Here is a 16,940-nt window from a genome sequence, read left to right as displayed (position 1 = left end):
CACTCTCAGTGCCCTCAGACAAGTGTCCAGTCTCCCTGAAGCCCTGTTTCCCCTTGGTGAACATGACCTGCCTCCTGAGTCACTGTGAGACGATCTTATCAATAGCTGGAACACAGCAGGAACCTACTGATGGCAAATGTTAGACTCCATCAAATTCCTATGCATCCTTCAAAGCCCAGCTTCAGTGTCCCTTCTTCCAAGAAGCCTACCTGGCTAGCTCCCCCCCACTCAAAGCCCAGGCCCCACCTCTCGCTTCCTCTACCCCTGGATCCCGTCTCTGGTCCCATCCAGATCCCCAGGGGCTGCAGAGTTGGGGGTCTGGATCTCGAGAGCAGTGTTTGGGTTTCCCTCCTGTGACATGAACAGACAACGCGTGTGTGTTGCGGACAGCTCCTGGTGCCACGGGGATTTATTGGCAAGCAGCTAGAGGGTGGGGCGGGGGAGCAGGGCTGTTTCCAGCCTGATTCGGGGCTTGATTCAGTGCTTCCATGAGTAGCAGGAATGAGCCCAGGTTTGGCAGAAACCCAAGCTGTGCTGGGGACCCAGGCCCTAGCGGGCAGACGCTGAGTTCTAGGACACAGGAAGCCGTGCCTCCAGCCAGCAGCTCGAGAGGACCAGAGTGTCCCTTTTTCCACCTGGCCTGGCCTGGCCTGGCCTGATGTGACCCGGAGAGAAGAAACTGGGACGCTGGAAGGAGGCTCTCCCTGTCGGGACCACGGGGTCACAGCCCCCGGGACTGGAGAAAGCAGGTGGCCTAGAAGGACCTCAGACAGTTCAGAGAACAGGAAGAAAGGAGGCACCTTCCCCCCACCCTGGCTTCTCCTAGGCACACCCACCACCTGCCCACACCCCACTTCACAGCATGGGAAACTGAGGCTCAGCCCAGGCCAGGCGTCCTGTCCCCCGAGGGCATCAGGGTGCGGTGTCCGCGGCCATGGTGGTGGCCCGTTTGGCGTGGCGGATGCCCATGGTGAATGCCGGGGCCCTGGCCTTGGTCATGGTGACCTGCTCGGGGCTGTGGGTGCCGGGGCCAGGTGTCTCATCCGGGGGGCGTGGGGCTCGGGGCCGCCCCAGCATGGTGAAGGCCGGCCGGCGCTGACGGTAGGCGTTGGGGTCCGGGCTATCATACTGGCCTGGACCCGGTATCTCAGTGGGGTCCTGCGGGGGTCGGGCGGGGGGCGTGCGGCCTGCCGCCGTGTAGCTTGGGCTGCTGGGCTTAGTGAAGATCTGGGAGCCCCAGAGGGAAGGCAGGGTGTAGGTGTTGGGGGCAGGGGCTGAGGTGTCCAGCGGCCGCAGGCGGAAGCGGGAGCCCAGGGTGAAAGCTGGGGGGGTCCGCTGGCGCATGGGGGCCACCTTCTCTGGGCTGTAGGCCCCAGGGCCGGGCGTCACCTCCAGATCTGTAAGAATGGGGCAGGAAGGTTGGCAATGGACAGGGTCCTCACCTCCTCAAGGACCTGGCGTGGCTCCCCATCGCCACATGCGTCGTGGAGCTCACAGAGCCCAACGTCCCTCTGTTCTCTTTCAAGCCTCTGGCCTTTGCCCAAGCTCAGCCCTCTGCCAGGAATGCCTCCCATTCCCCATTCCCACCTCCCAGGAGCTGCTTTTCCTCCTTCAGGACAGTGCCAAAGGCCCCTTCTCCCTGCTGCCTTCCCCACACCCTCCTAAGCAGAGCCCTCACAGCCCTTCCTGAGATCCCCCTGGGGTGGGTCTCTCCGCCTCTCCAGACATGGCCACGCTGAGGTGAGATGGTCCCCACCTGGATCTAACCACACCAGGCTGGGGTCTCACAAAAAGCAAGGACGTGTTAAATCTACTCCAGCTCTCAGCAATTGGCTTAGTACATGTTGGAGTGGATGGGTGAGTAGAAGGATGGGTAGCGAGTGGGTGGATGAGGAGTGAATGAGTAGATGATGGATTCAGGGAGTTGTAGATGGATTGACAGATTGTGGATGGATGGGTGTGTGGATGGATGGGTGGGTGGATGGGTGGGTGGGTAGATGGATGAGTGGATCATGCATGGATGGATGGATGGGTGGATGGGTGGGTGGGTGGATGAGTGGATCGTGGATGGGTGGGTGGGTGGATGGATGAGTGGATCGTGGATGGATGGATGGGTGGATGGGTGGGTGTGTGGATGGGTGGGTGGGTGGATGGGTGGATGGGTGGGTGTGTGGATGGGTGGGTGGGTGGATGGGTGGATGGGTGGGTGTGTAGATGGATGAGTGGAGCGTGGATGGGTGGGTGGGTGGATGGATGAGTGGATCGTGGGTGGATGGGTGGGTGGATGGATGAGTGGATCGTGGACGGATGGGTGCCTGGAGGGGTGGGTGTGTAGATGGATGAGTGGATCGTGGATGGATGGGCGGGTGGGTGCGTGGATGGGTGGGTGGATTAGATGATGAATAGGTGGATGGGTGGGTAGGTTGGTGAGTAGATAGATGGGCAAATGTATGAATGGCTGGATTGACAAGTAGCTGTGTGGTAGGTCAAAGATGAAAGGGTGGTTGGATGGGAGATGCGCTGTAGGTGAGAGGGAGCTGTCTGGAGCCCGCGAAGGGGATGGCTGCATTTGCCACAGTCCCCACTGCACCCTATTGTCTCCTGATGCCGAGGATGAGCTCCAGCTGCCCTTGTGGCACCACATGTGCCCAGGATCACATCACCCTGGGCCACTTCACCCATTCAGGTTCTCTCAGGGCCCCTGACCCCTCTTCTGAGTCCACTGGATTTTGTCATTCCAAAGACTTAGACTGAAGGTCTAAGAACTCGGCGGTGGGAGGGGAGATGAGTACGGAGGCATGAGATTCGCTGAGAGCCCGAAGGGGCAGGGTCCTGGTAGGGCAGCACAGGTCAGATACTCACCCCGAGACTTGCCCCGGCCCTGCATGGAGTAGGCAGGGGTGCAGCTGCGGCCAAAGCGGGTGACTTTCGGGTCCAGGAAGTAGACCGGCCCGGGGCTGGTCTCCTGTGGAGATGCTGGGGAGAGGAGCCCAGGGTCCTAAGGGCGCCGCCAATGGCCCCCCCCCCCCCGCCTACTCGGTGCCCTGCTGAACCCTGAGGCAGTCCCACCCCCCGAGGCCCCTGGCCCCATCCTGGAGGGCAGGGACTCAGCCCACCGACGTATGGTTACCCTGGCCTGGGGGCCCTGGGTCTTGACCGTCTGTGTCCCTGCAATCAAAGCTGTCCCGTTTGCTGTGCCCCACCCCTGACCTGTCCTCTGCCAGGGGCTAGGGGACCAGCTCCTGGACCATTAGAATTCTGTGTAGAGTGAGAGAACCAGGCCCGAGTAAGGGTCCGAGGAGAGCCCTTCTAGAGCCTGGGCTTGCCTGCAGGTGGCCAGCCTGAGGGAGGGGCTTGTGTCGGGCTCTGAGAGCCAGGTCCTGGGGAAGCTCTCCGCCCAGGTCAGCCTCCTCTTCGCACTAGCAGGATGTGAAGATGGACGTTGAGATCATCCACGGAAGGGGGTGGTCCAGTGCCTGGCACTTAATAATTGGCACGGGACTTCCGTGGTGGTCCAGTGGCTAAGACTCCACGCTCCCAATGCAGGGGGCCCGGGTTCCATCCTTGGTCAGGGAACTAGATCCCGCACGCCGCAACTAAAGGATCCCGCATGCCACAACAGAGATCCCAAGTGCTGCAACTAAGACCCGGCACAGACAAATAAGTAATCAATCAATCAATCAATCAATAGATTTTTTTAAAAAGAAAGTGGAAAACATGCACCGATTTAAAAAAAAAAATTGGGACTTCCCTGGTGGTGCAGTGGTTAAGAACCCACCTGCCAATGCAGGGGACATGGATTCAGTCCCTGGTCTGGGAAGATCCCACATGCCACAGAGCAACTAAGCCCGTGTGCCACAACTACTCAGCCTGCGCTCTAGAGCCCGCGAGCCACAACTACTGAGCCCTCGTGCCACAACTACTGAAGCCTGTGCACCTAGAGCACGTGCTCTGCAACAAGAGGAGCCACTGCAGTGAGAAGCCCGCGCACCGCAATGAAGAGTAGCCCCCGCTCGCTGCAACTAGAGAAAGCCCGCGCACAGCAACGAAGACCCAACGCGTTCAAAAAAAAAAAAAAAAAATTGGGGCCAGTTACTATGATTGCCATTGTTACTGTCTATAAGCCCACTCCAGGATAAATGACATGCATCTAAGTGTAGTAGGTCTGACAAGGATCAACTGGTTTAAGTACTATGCATACGTGTGCACACATGACACGGTACACACACATGAAGCATGCTCATGACAAATGAGCACAGTCCAACTCATGGCATTTCCCACCTCGCCGCCTTTGCCTATGCTGCAAACTCTGCCTGGAGTCCCCTTCTTCTCCAGGGGATTCCACCAAACTCCTACTCATCCTACAAAGCCCAGATCCCATGCCTCCACCTCCAAGAAGTCTTCCCTGGGCACTCAGCAAAGTCTACAGTAACCACCACTACCCCCGACTCCCCAGTCTATTTGTCCCTCTGTCCCAGGATGGGTCCTGTGACTGGGATTAGAACCTGGCAACCCTGGTTGCTCTGGGCCATAGGCTCGGTTCTTGATCCTTCCTAGTGACAGATGTGGTGCTGATTCCCTCGTTTGCCTTCTAGGGCCACTCGCAGCTTCCTGAGTTTTCTCTCACTTTGGTTTGGGATCGTTGCTGATTCTGAAGTCTGAGAAGAGGCTGCTGGCGCCGCACCTCCCAACAAGCCTCTGTCCACACGAAGCAAAGTCCCCACAGAGCAAGGACCCTTCCAGCCCCCAGCCCAGCCCACTCGGGACCCCGAGCGCTCTAGAAAGTGGGTGAAGGAGCGTGTGGGCAACGCCATGAAGGCACAGGCTTGCGGGTACACAGCAGTGACACCATCCACACAATGGGCCGCTGGCTGTGGCTGGGGCCCCGTGTCCGCCCCATCACTGCATCCAATGCTCACTCACACCCTGTCGCACCCCTTCTGGCCAGGAGGAAAGTGGACATCACAGAGGCGGGGTCGCCCATGGACCAGGCCAGCCCCACAGCCTGCTGTCTCGCCAACATTTCCTGTCCAAACACGAAGGATTCTCCTTCCACCCTCCCCGCGCCCCGTGGGACATCACGGCCCAGGAGCCCCCATCCCGCTGACCAAGGACCTGAGGCGGCACTCACACCCACAGCCCTTCTTTGTGGAGCTCTGACTGGAGACCAGGCACTGCTGTAGCCACTTTGAAGGCATCCAATCCTCACTTAATGAACATCTCCAGACATCCAAGGTGTATTTAATCCTGACCGCAACTCGGTAAGGACTGTACCGTCATTGTTTACCGATGGGGAAACAGACACAGCCTGCCCAAGTCAAGCAGCAAGGAATTTGCAAATGCCCTGCAAAACCACACATTACTCCCCTTCCATAAGGAAAGAAGGGACCAGAGAGGCACAGCAGCTTCCCTGAGGTCACACAGCGGGGGTTACTTTGCACACTGACCCGGCTTCCTGCCTGACTGAATGAGAGCTTGGATCTAAGGGGGTGAGGAAATACTCTGGGTGGGAGATTGGAGGCCCACCTCTCCCACACCGGCCTTACCCTCGCTGGGCCTCCGGAAGAGCGAGTAGGCGGGACCAGCCACCCTGGTGCAGTCGTGGTTGATGTGGCCCACGGTGGACGGCAGGGCGTACAAGCCTGGCCCGGAGCCTGCGACCAAAGCCTGAGGGTCACGGCCTGGGGCCATGCACCCTGAGAGATGAGGGGAGACAGGGGACCAGCCCCTGAGCCTCCACCTGGCCTCCCAGCCAGTCTCCACGGCAGGGGTGCGGGAGTAGGAGCTGCCGGGGGTGGTGGGGGGAGTGGCAGGGGCTTTGTGAGTCACAGGGGTTACAGGAGGGAGGGGCTGCAGGGCTGGGGCACCCTGGCACCACTGAGGCCCAGACTCAGAGATACACAATCACAGGTGGGGAAACTGAGGCCCAGACGCAGAGATACACTGTCGCAGGTGGGAAACTGAGGCCCAGACGCAGAGATACACTGTCACAGGTGGGAAACTGACCCCTGGACACAGAGATACACTGTCACAGTTGCAACGTTTGGTGGCCTCTGCAAGAATGTCAGTGCTACATAGGCCACGGAATCTGACTCCAGCGGCTTTGCTACAGATGGAGAAACTGTGGCAGGGCCGAGGCGGAGCCGAGATTCCAGGGTCAGCGTCAGAGTCAGGGAGGCTCAGCTCCCCCACGGACCGCGGCACAGGCTCCCAGGTTCTGCTGCTCTCTCTGAGACAGTTATGGCCAGTGAATACACGGCAAAGGCTTCTTGCTTGTTTCTCCTCGTGTCCGTCCCCCCACGGGACCTCTGCTGCTCTCTTGACCACTGTACCCTCAGCGCCGGGAAAGGTGCCTGGCCTTTAAGACACTCAACTCACGGGCCCACAGGAACGCCACGTCCACACCCATACTGCGGGAAGGAAAACTGAGGTTTGGGGGAAGCGCAGGGGCTTAGAGACTCCCTCCTCCAGCCAGGCTCCCACACATTCCAGACACCCCAGCGGGGCGGGGGCATTGGAGCAGGGAAGGGTCCCACCACCACGGCCCCCTCGCGCACCTACCGCTCTCCAAGGGGACTACCCCGCAGGACCTCCTCAGACCAGCCTCCGGGATCTGGCACTCGGTGGCCCGCCGGCCCAGGGCCACCGGGGTCAGCCGTGGAGCAGGGTCATAGGGGAGGGTCCCCATGGTGGGCAGGGGCCGGCCCGGGGATCCTGGTGTCAGCTCCTTGGCCACGCAGCTCTGGGCTACAGGTGCCGGCACCTTCGCCGATCCTGGCGGCTTCTGCGGGGTTCGCAGAGCCCCGGGCAACCACACCCTCCAGACGGCACAGACGGCCCCTTGTCTGTCGGCAGGGAGTCTGGGGCCCTGGCCCGAGCAGGCTGGCCAGCGGTCACTGGCCTGGAAGTGGGGCCAGGATCGAGTGTCGGCCAGGCAGCTGGATGGTCCAGGAAAGAATCCGGTGTCAGCAGAGCCGGTCCCCCGGGAGCCAGCTGAGCTGGGCAGCCCAGGCCAGAGCAGGCCCTGGGGAGCCGGAGCTGCAAACAGGACACCCACAGCCTGGTGGCAGGAGGGACAGGTGAGGTCATGGGCGGCCTGGCCCCATTTCTACAGCTAGGGAAACTGAGGCACAGTCCAAGGTCGCCACTCTGGGAGCTGCTTCCTCCCCTCCTTCCTTCATCCAGGAAGGACTTACTGGGCACCTACTGTGTACTAGTTTCTCTTTGGGTTGGTGGGACATGATGGGAACAGGCGGACGAGGAGTTGATGTTTTCGGGAGGGGAGAGAGGAAATAAGCAATAAATGTATAAATGAGCACACCATATGTTAGAAGGTTAAATGTTCTGCAAACATACAGCAGAGCAGGGAGTTGGGGACAGCGGTGCAGGGGCAGGATGAGAGGTCACTGCAGTGAGAAGGTGAGGGAACATCATTTCAGGATAGGGAAGGGCTGTGCCAAGGCCCCGGGCAGGAGCTAGGACGGCAAGGAGGCGGCAGTGGTCCTCCAGGACAGGCCCCTGCCTTCCAGAAGCCAACAGGGATTTACTTCATCCCAATGCAGAGTTTATTTCCTTGACTGCACCGAAGGCTACCCCGGTGTCAGTCTCCAAGGTGGGGCTCGGGGAAACCTGGCTGAACAGAATTCACATTCCTGTCTCTTCCTGGCATCCTGGTTTGTTGTTGTGTTGTCAGCCCCTTTTGCACTGCAATGTGTTACCAGTTGTATTGAGTTACAATTCACATACCATACAATTCATTCCACAATGTATTTTTCATGCATTCTGTAATTTTTTAACTTTTTAATCAAAAAGTCATAGTCTGTGTCAAAGGTCATAAAACTCATATTAGAAAAGAAGATCTTAAAATCAGTGACCTAGAAAACTGTAGAAAGAATTAACAAAGCCCCCCCACCCCCCACCAAAAAAGCTGGCTCTTTAAAAGCATCAACAAATTTGATAAGGCTCCAACTGGACTGATCAAGAAACCAGTGAGGTGAACCAGTCACAATACTGGGAACAGAGGACCGGCAGCAGTGCAGACCCGCAGGCTCAAGGGGTAACGCGGTCTGTGTGAAGCCAGAAAAAGACCTTTTGCTGAGCAGGAGCTGAGGCGCTTTCTGCGCCGGCATCATCGTGTTTAATTAACCCAGCATCTCGTAAGAGGTACTTATGCTGACCCCTCTGTGGTCACAGGTGGGGAGATGAGGCTCGGGGAGGGAGAGTGACAGGCACAGGACTCTTGACTCAGGTTTTAGAGCAAAGCTTAGGGTCAAGGGCTTCTCCCGGGTTCTAATTCTCACTCAGCTTTCTGGGAGTGCTGAAATCCTCTGGATTCCCGTTGCCCTCAGGACAAAATCCAAGCCCTCCCTGTCACACAAGGCCCCGCACGGTCTCACCCCCACTTCCATCTGCCCCGGACTCCTACTCCTCAGCCCTGGTCCACACCCCTGCGGCCACATCAGCCGGCTTCCTGCTCCTTGGGTGGGAACCTCGGGGCCTTTACCTGCCCACCCTCCCCCTGGGATGCACGTTCTGCAGATCAGCCCACAGCCAGCTCCATCCTCATTCACCTGTGGGCCCCAACACTGGACAAGCTACGTGCTTCTTTCCAGAAGCGCACAAACTCCAGAGCCATGGACAGAAGTGGGCACTGAGGAGGGATATGGGGGATAAATACCCCACCTCCCTCTCCTTCTGCCTGTTAGCGCCTCCCACTGACCCACACCGGCCAGACTTGCAGGAGCCCAGGGACACCCCACTGAGGTCAGCCTCCGGGGCCCAGGGCAGGCAGAGGAAGGACCCCAGCCCTCCCCATGCCTGGGGCCCCCAGCCCAGGCTCCATCAGCCAGCCCTGGAGTGAAGACAGCTAGAGACACTGGTTCCAGTCAGGATTCGGCCCCCACTGTTTCCTCTCTGTGTTACAGCCCCAGAGATGAGACCCTACATTCAGATTCCATTTCCCCTCTGTGCCCTAGGAAAGAACCAAGGGCTAATACGGAGTGCGGGGTGGGAGGGACAGACTAGACCAGCAGCCTGAGCTGGGAAGGGTGCTCTGGGGACCTCCAGGCCCAGCTCCCTCCCCGCCTGAACTGGGCACTCCCCCAGCCTGCCGGCCCCCCCACTACCGGCTCACTTGTCTCTGCAACTCCAGCCCAGAAATCTTCACTCCACCAGGTGAGCTGAGATGCCAATTAGTTCAAAGCAGATGCAAACAGCCGTGTTTTAATCCGAACTGACACAGGGGCAGCAGAGGGCAAATCAAAGAACTAGTAAAAGGAAGCCTAGCTGGGCGTGAGAGCAGGGCACAGGCCCAGCCACGAGGCTGAGGTGCGGGCAGCGTCTGGGGGAGACTGCAGAGCCGAGCCAACGCCTGGATACAGCCGGTGCTCCACAAATTTCAGCCCTTATCACAGTTACTACTTCAACCAGGATTCAGCTGTGCATCATCAGGCACTTTCAGGTACTGGGGAAACAGGGGTGAACAAAACCCATAAACTCCTTTCGTCCCCTTTTTATGGAGAGAGGCAGGCAAGTAAGTCTGCAGGTGCTAAAGGCAAGTAGCAAGGAGGGGCCGGAGGTGTGGGGAGTGCAGTTGGGGAAGCCTCACTGAGCAGGTGTCACTGGAGGAGAGACCAGAGGGAGGTGAGGAGAGAGCGGGGGAGACCTGGGGAGAGGGCGCACCTGAGAGGGGCACCGCCGGAACAAAGGCCCTGGGACAGCATTGCGCCCGGCGTGTGGGAGGGACGGCTGGGAGGCCCGTGGTGGTCGGAGCGGAATGAGCGAGGGGGAGAGAGAGGAGGTGAGGACAGGAGGGGACGGGGTGGGTCGGGTGGTGCAGGACCCGGGGTCGCAGAGGGCTCAGCTCCCACCCAGGGGGACGCGGGACCCCCCAGGGCGGCGGGCAGAGCAGGGACGCGGGCTCGTTGCTCAAAGGCGCCCTCTGGCGGCTTCGGGGAGAACAGGCCGTGGGCGGCACTGGGAGCCGGGGCGGACGGGACAGCGGGGGTCTGGGAGGGGTGGGGTGGGGGAGATGCGGGGGAGGGATGTGGGGTGTCAGGGAGGATAGTGGGGAATTTCGGGCCGAGGAACTGTGGGGCCAGCTTAGCTGGGATGGAGCAGGAGGGAGCGAGAAGCAGGTGAGTTCTGGGTCTACTTTTTTTTTCTTGTGGCCGCCTTGGGTCCTCGTTGCTGCACCAGGGCTTTCTCTGGTTGCAGCGAGTGGAGGCTACTCTTTGTGGCGGTGCGCGGGCTTCTCATTGCGGTGGCTTCTCTTGTCGCAGAGCACAGGTTCTAGGCGCGAGGGCTTCAATAGTTGTGGTGCACGGGCTTAGTTGCTCCACAGCATGTGGGATCTTTCCGGACCAGGGCTTGAACCCGTGTCCCCTGAATTGGCAGGCAGATTCTTTTTTTTTCTTTTTTTTTTTTTTTTGGCAGGCAGATTCTTAACCACTGTGCCACCAGGGAAGCCCTGGGTCTACTTTAAAACTAGAACCAACAGGGTTTGCAGGCAGATTTGATGTAGGCAGGGAGGGAGCTACGAGCCTCCAGGATTTGGTCTGCTCACCTCAAAGAATGGAGCTGCAGGTAACGGGGAGGTAGCAGAGGCGGGAGGGGCAGCCTTTAGAAGATCATGAGTTCAGTCTTGGGACTGTGGGCTTGGGACTCCGTGGGACATGCACCTGGTCAGCCAGCTGTACAGGGTGGGTTGTTGGTTATCTATGGGCCCTGTGGGTTCAGAGACACCTTGGCTTTTACCCCGAGGGAGGTGGGAGCCCTGGAGGGTTTGAAGCAGAGGAGGCGAGTGGTCAGTATTAAGAGAAAGGGAGGTGTCAAGAATGGCTTTGACCTGAGTCTCCTGAAGGAAGTTGACCTCGACTGAGAAGAGGGGCCCAGTTGCTCTCCTTAGTTCTTTACTGTCCGATTCTGCCCTGCTCCTTCCTGACACACACACGCAGAGGAAGAGGCGGAGGCTGTGCGTGCCCTGTCCTGGGGTCCAGCACATCACCAGTCTAAAGCAGGCGCACAAATACCCTAAAAAGAAAGGGGTGAGGGGTTGTCGACACTGCTGCGCTGAGCCGAGGTCCCCCACCCGTCTCTAAAACCATCTGGGAGCTAAAAGTGAGTTTGCACCCCAGGAAGCTGGGTTACTGGATGGCCTGCTGTTCTGTCCCTGGCATGGGGGCGCCGCAGGCCAGGTGTTTGCGGGGACACCACCCCATGCGGTGCCAGCTTTCCCCCTGCCCTCCTGGCCTGAGATCTGTCACCTCCCACCTCCCAGGGCCCTCGCAATTGTCCCTTATTCGGGCCTGACTCAGACTCACGTGCCTCGGTGGCCGCCTGCCCCTTTGTTCCGGGGGCGGGGACTAACAAGGAAGACTTGTTCTTCCAGGGATCAGGACTCAGAGAACCTGCCAGCTTCCCTCCTGCCTCCATCCGGGAAACAGCCGGCGGCGACTCTCCACGTGGGACCAAGCCAAGCAGGGAGGCAGCAGCTCTCCTGTCCTGCTGGGTACCCCGCTGCATGCCCGCCGAGTCCCCATTATGAGGATGAGCACACGAGGTCCAGAGGAAGGAAGGGCTCGAATTGCGGGGGGGGGGGGGGGGCCTGGAGAGCGTCTCAGCAGCCTTTCCTGGAGCCCACAAAGTCCTACCCGACCACGACCAGGTCCTTTCTCCCCTCTCTGGCTTTATCCATCCCTCCAGGGCCGCCCCTCTGGCCTCCCAGATGCAGGGCCTTTGCACTCACTGTACCTTCTACCCGGTACACTCCTTCCCACATAGATGCTTCCTAATTCTCTTCACTTCCCCCAAGTCTTTGCTCAAACCTCTGCCATCTGCCCAACTAACTTCATCCTACAACTTGCCCCATGTCCACACTGCCAATCCCCCTTCCATCTTTTTTTTTTCCCCACAGCATTTATCACCCACTAATATAGTATAGCATTTGTCTCCAGCACAGTGATGGGCTGGAGCTCATGAGAGCTGACTTAGCAAGTCGATGTCATGCTGGCAGCTCCCATCAGCCACGGTGGGAGTATTTACACCCAGGAATCAGCATGAAATAAAGCTACAGAGCAGGGCTTTTGGCCCTAAAGTGCCAGCTGTTCAACATTTACAGGCACACTGCTGCCTGTTTATTATACTTAATGTTTACACCTCCTGGTTCCCGCCCCCGCCCCGCCTCCATAAGAATGGAAGCCCCTCGGGGCAGGGTCGGCCCACTTTGCTCTCTGCTGTCACCCGGGCACCTAGAACAGTATTTGGCAACTGGTGGGCGCTCAATAACTATTTGTGTCTTAATGAGTGACCCTCATCAGGGCCCTTGAGACAAAACCACCCTCAGCATGAGCCTGGTCATCCTCCAGCGCTAGAGAACACACTCAGGGCCCCAGCACCGTGACCCTGGGCCGGGCAACAGGACTCTGGCCGCCTGGCACGGACTCCATCACAACACACGACCCTCGTCACGACCCCACCCCAGCCGCTGAGACGCCCCCGCAGCCCCGACGCCACGGCCCAGCCGCGGCGGTGCAGGGGCGGCTCCAGGCCCGGCCACGCCCCTCTGTGCGTTCCTCGGGGTCGGCGCCTTCCGGTTCGGGGTGGAGGACCCGCGGCCTCGCCGCTTCCCCGAACCCACCCCAAACCGCCTCAGGGGCTTCCGCCCCGTACCTCCCCGTCCAGGTCCCCGGCGATGCCAGCGCAGCAGGAGCACTGGGGGCGGGACGTTTAAGAGGCACAACGCCGCTGTCATTCGCCCTAAAATACGCGCAGACGGACACCCCCTCCCCAGCCGTCGAGTCGGGCACGAGGGCCACGCCACCTCGTTGGCCAGTCGGGGCTAGAGAGCCCCTGCGCTGCGCGCGGCCTTGTGGGAAACGCGCCCCGGACCGCCACCCCGGCGCCCGGGGCATGCCCGGACTTGTAGTCCGGCAGCGCGTGGCGGCCGCAGAAGACGCCGGTACGCGCGGGTGGCGAGAGCCGGGACCCGGGCGCTCCTGCCTTAGTGGCTGAAGGATGCGGCGCCTCCCGGGGCCGAGCCGAGCTGAACCGCCGCGTCCTGCTGGCCGAGGAACTCGTCATCAAGGACGGCGGCGCAGTGGGTGCACCAGTCCGGCCCTACACTGACCCTCAACCCCGGCCCGACCCTGACCTTCAGCCCTGACCCGTAACCTTCGGCCCCGGCAGGACTCTGATCCTCAGCCCCGGAAGGACCCTGACCCTCAGCCCCGACCCCTGACCCTCAGCCCCGGCAGGACCCTGACCCCCGGCCCCAGCAGGACCTTGATCTCAGCCCTCACCCTGACCCTCACCCTGCTGGGCACCCAGCTTACCTGGATCAGTCTCAGCCTTGGACGTTGGACCTTGGCCCCATTCCCTACCCAGCACCCACAGAGCCCTGCCCCAGACACCCGGGCGCAGCCCTGCCACCCCAGTTTCCCACCCTCCCTGCAGAACCACCCCCAGCCCCACCTTGACTGGGCTCTGAACTTGCACCCCCCCCCCCATCATCCAGACCTCGCTGCCAGGCTCGGATCCTCCTGGTCCCACTCATGTCACAGGTACAGACCCTGCACTTGAAACAGGCCCCTTGGGCAGAGAACTTTCCTGAGGGGTCTGCTCTGGGCGCTGACGGTGACCCCAGCCCAACCCCTCTCCCTCTCCAGGCAGGGCGCCCCAAGGCTCCCACGTCGTCCACCAGCAGCCTCCCACCCAGGGTTTCCCAACCTCTGAGGTTCCCAGCACCGCTGGCACTGGGGCGCAATTGTTCTCCGGGCGCTGTGGGGGGGTGGAGTGGCTCCCTGGCCCCAGCCCCTCAATGCGGGGAGCCTCCACAGTGTGACAACCACTGACCTAACCCCTCAGCACAGCGGGGGTCCCAGGGCTCAGCCTGGAGTCCGGTGGAGGACCCCAACATTTCCATTCTGTGCTCACAGACACAAAGCCAATGCAAGCCCCCCCCCCCCCCCCACTGGAGAGAGTCCCAATGGCCACACAGAAAAAACGGAAAGAGAAACTGGTGCCATGAGTAAACAGAAAATCAGTGTTTAAAAGGTGCTTTAGGGCTTCCCTGGTGGCGCAGTGGTTAAGAATCCACCTGCCAATGCAGGGGACACGGGTTCGAACCCTGGTCCGGGAAGATCCCACATGCCGCGGAGCAACTAAGCCCGTGCGCCACAGCTACTGAGTCTGCGCTCTAGAGCCCGCGAGCCACAACTACTGAGCCCACGTGCCACAACTACTGAAGCCCACGAGCCTGGAGCCCGTGCTCCACAACAAGAGAAGCCACGTCAATGAGAGGCCTGCGCACCGCAACGAAGAGTAGCCCCCACTCACGGCAACTAGAGAAAGCCCACGCGCAGCAACGAAGACCAAACACAGCCAAAAGTCAGTAAATTTAAAAAAAAAAAAAAAAGGTGCTTTATTTAACCAGGCGTATCCAAAATATTATCATTTCAACATGAAATACTCAATAAATATTGAGATTTTTACGTTCTTCACTCATAATAAATTCTCTAAGTCCAGGGTCTATTTTACTCTTACCTATATTTTCTGCTTAATTTTCGTTGGAAGTATTTCATCTGTATATAAGCTTTCCTAAAACTGTAGATGAGGGAATTCCCTGGCGTCCAGTAGTTACGACTCTGCGCTTACACTGCAGGGAGCACAGTTTCGATCCCTGGTCAGGGAACTAAGATCCTGCAAGCCACGCGGCACAGCCCAAAAAAATAAAAAATAATAAAATTGTAGATGAAAAAGGAGATTCATAAACCCAAATTGTTCCAAACGTACTTAAAAGTTTTCCAATAAGTGGATCAAACGTCTGTTTTTAGGTTGATATTTAAATTAAAAATTACATTTCAGGTGGTGAGTAGCCGTGCCTGGCTGGCAGCTCTGCCCAGGCCTGAGTTTGTCCTGTGCCCCAACCTTGTCACCTCCCCAGCCGGGCCCTGGGATGGATCAGCTAGGCTACAGCCAGCTGGCCTAGGCAAGGTTGGAATTTCACACAGCTGGCCCAGCGCTGGCCCTAGTGACCCACAGCAGTTCCTTGTCAACTGTTTGAATTCTTTGCAGCACTTCTGCCCTGGGGGTGGCCCTCCCGCTCCTCAGGGAACACCCACACCGCCATCACAGCACTGGGTCTGCTTCCTTGGTCAGGCAGAGCAGTGCCTTCCTCCTCAGACACAGCTGGTCCCCACACCAGGGCTGCCAAAGTGGATGCGTGGGGTGGTGTAGAGGGGGGAGGGTGTTCAGTTGGGGGTGGATGGCTACATGGTTGGGTGGACAGCTGCCTGACAAGTAGCCAGAGGGACAGGTGGGTGGGTGTTGGGCGAGCAGACCTCTGATCTGAGCTCCACCCTGGTCTGCCCACACCTGCTAAAGTCAGTCTGGGCCTGTCCTGAGGGGTCTGCTCTGGGCGCTGATGGTGACCCCAGCCCAACCCCTCCCCCTCTACAGGCAGGGCGCCCCGAGGCTCCCAAGTCGTCCACCAGTCAGCCATCCTCACCCCCTCAGCCCAGCTCGGCCAGGGGACTTCAGGGGCCAGCAGGGACGTCGAAGGCCTGATGCAACAGCTCCTGTCCAGCTCTAGAGCTGGCTATGTAACAGGCGACCCCTCACAGCCTCCGTCTCCTCCCCCAGCCTCCCTGAGACCACCGAGGCAGGGAGCCACCCAGGGAGGGGGCTCAGGCTAAAGTCTGGGGTGCTTCAGCACCAGAGCTGGGTGGGGCACCTGACAGGGGCCGCAAATGACCCAGCCCTGCCCTCAGGGCTCCAGCTCACCCCAAAGAAAATCCGTGAGGCTCCCAAGTGACCAGTGATGTTAGTGAGGGGAGCTGGCCAGCCGGGGTGCAGGGGTCCTGGGGGAATGGGAATCGCCCAAGGCTGGGGTGCTGGCCTCTCTGGACACCCTCCTTGGCCCCGAGTGCCCTGCAGAGCCCCGATGCCATCCTGGGAAGGTTGGGCTTGGGTGGGGGCCGGGACCTCCATGGGAAGGAGGCTTCCTACAGAGGCCACTGAGGACTTCCTCCGGGTGGGGCGGGGGGGCGATGCTGGGAAGGGGGGACCAAGAGCAGGAAGCCCAGGCTGGGGGGATACAGCCAGGACCTCAGCCCCCACCCAGGCGGCTCCCGTGGGCTCAGTCACCTAGGACAAGAGCAGATGTCCCTGGGGCAGGTGGGAAGTGCAGTTCAGTCCCCACCCCGCCCCCCCCCCCCGCCCCCCCCGCCGCTGGTGCTGGCCCTACCCCTCCTGGGGTCCATCCAGACCCCCTCCAGTCACCTGCCCCGTCCCTCTCTTCTCCCCCCACCCCTCCGTCTGTCTGTCTGTCTCTGTCTCCCCACCCGCCTGCCCGGAATCTTCTTCCTCTGTTGAGCCCGCCTGTCCCTTCCTCAGGGTGGCCTCTGCTGATGCGGCGGTCATCGTGGTCCCCTTAGCGCTGTCCTCTTAAGCCGCGGGTGTCATTAACCCTCCTCGTTCACGCAAGCAGAGGCTTGGAGCTGGAGGGGCCAGCGACGGTGGGGGAGGGGCAAGCCCACACCCTGCAAGGGCCTCGGCTGCCAGGGTGCCAGGAAGCCGGGTCAGGGTCTGGGAAGAGACCCATTCACCAGGCTTGCTGACCCCCACCCGGGTTAAGGGCCCAGCTTCCCGAGAAGGGCCCACACCTCCGGCCTGGGGAGGGGCGGCACCTTGGAGCTGCCTTCCTGTGCGGCCTTTCCTGGCACCGAGGTAGGAGGGGGATGGGACCAAGGAAGTTAGACTCTGGGTTCGCACACTTGGGGCCCCCTGAGTCTCCGCTCCCCTCCCCTGCCCCCAGCGGCACCCCACCCACCCCAACCCCGCGCTCAGCTCCCCTCCCCTGCCCACCGGCCCCTGCTCTTAGGCCCCAGTTTCTACCTCTGACAATTAAGATGTTGAGAAGACAGACGGGCAGGGCTGGTGGT

General features: G+C 60.0%; 1 protein-coding gene across 1 annotated transcript; it reads right to left on the bottom strand.

The window, feature by feature from the left end:
* Positions 1 to 912: 912 nt before the first annotated feature.
* Positions 913 to 6,688, bottom strand: CIMAP1D (CIMAP1 family member D). The gene is made up of 4 exons (XM_068535016.1): positions 6,562 to 6,688; positions 5,547 to 5,654; positions 2,863 to 2,976; positions 913 to 1,397 (listed from the first exon to the last, which is right to left on the bottom strand). The coding sequence occupies exons 1-4, from the start codon at positions 6,686 to 6,688 to the stop codon at positions 913 to 915; spliced, it is 834 nt and encodes a 277-aa protein (XP_068391117.1).
* Positions 6,689 to 16,940: the final 10,252 nt, after the last annotated feature.

This window comes from Eschrichtius robustus, chromosome 2, assembly GCF_028021215.1.
Source record: "Eschrichtius robustus isolate mEscRob2 chromosome 2, mEscRob2.pri, whole genome shotgun sequence".
Classification (NCBI taxonomy): Eukaryota; Metazoa; Chordata; class Mammalia; order Artiodactyla; family Eschrichtiidae; genus Eschrichtius; species Eschrichtius robustus.
This window is presented reverse-complemented; position numbering and strand designations above follow the sequence as displayed.

Excerpts from the sequence above, each read along its gene's own strand:
- CIMAP1D (XM_068535016.1), bottom strand. The coding sequence starts at position 6,688 with ATGGGGACCCTCCCCTATGACCCTGCTCCACGGCTGACCCCGGTGGCC. Across the intron at positions 5,655-6,561 it reads GGTAGTCCCCTTGGAGAGCG|GCTCCGGGCCAGGCTTGTAC; the intron begins GTAGGTGCGCGA and ends CTTTGGTCGCAG. Across the intron at positions 1,398-2,862 it reads GGGCCGGGGCAAGTCTCGGG|ATCTGGAGGTGACGCCCGGC; the intron begins GTGAGTATCTGA and ends CCATTCTTACAG.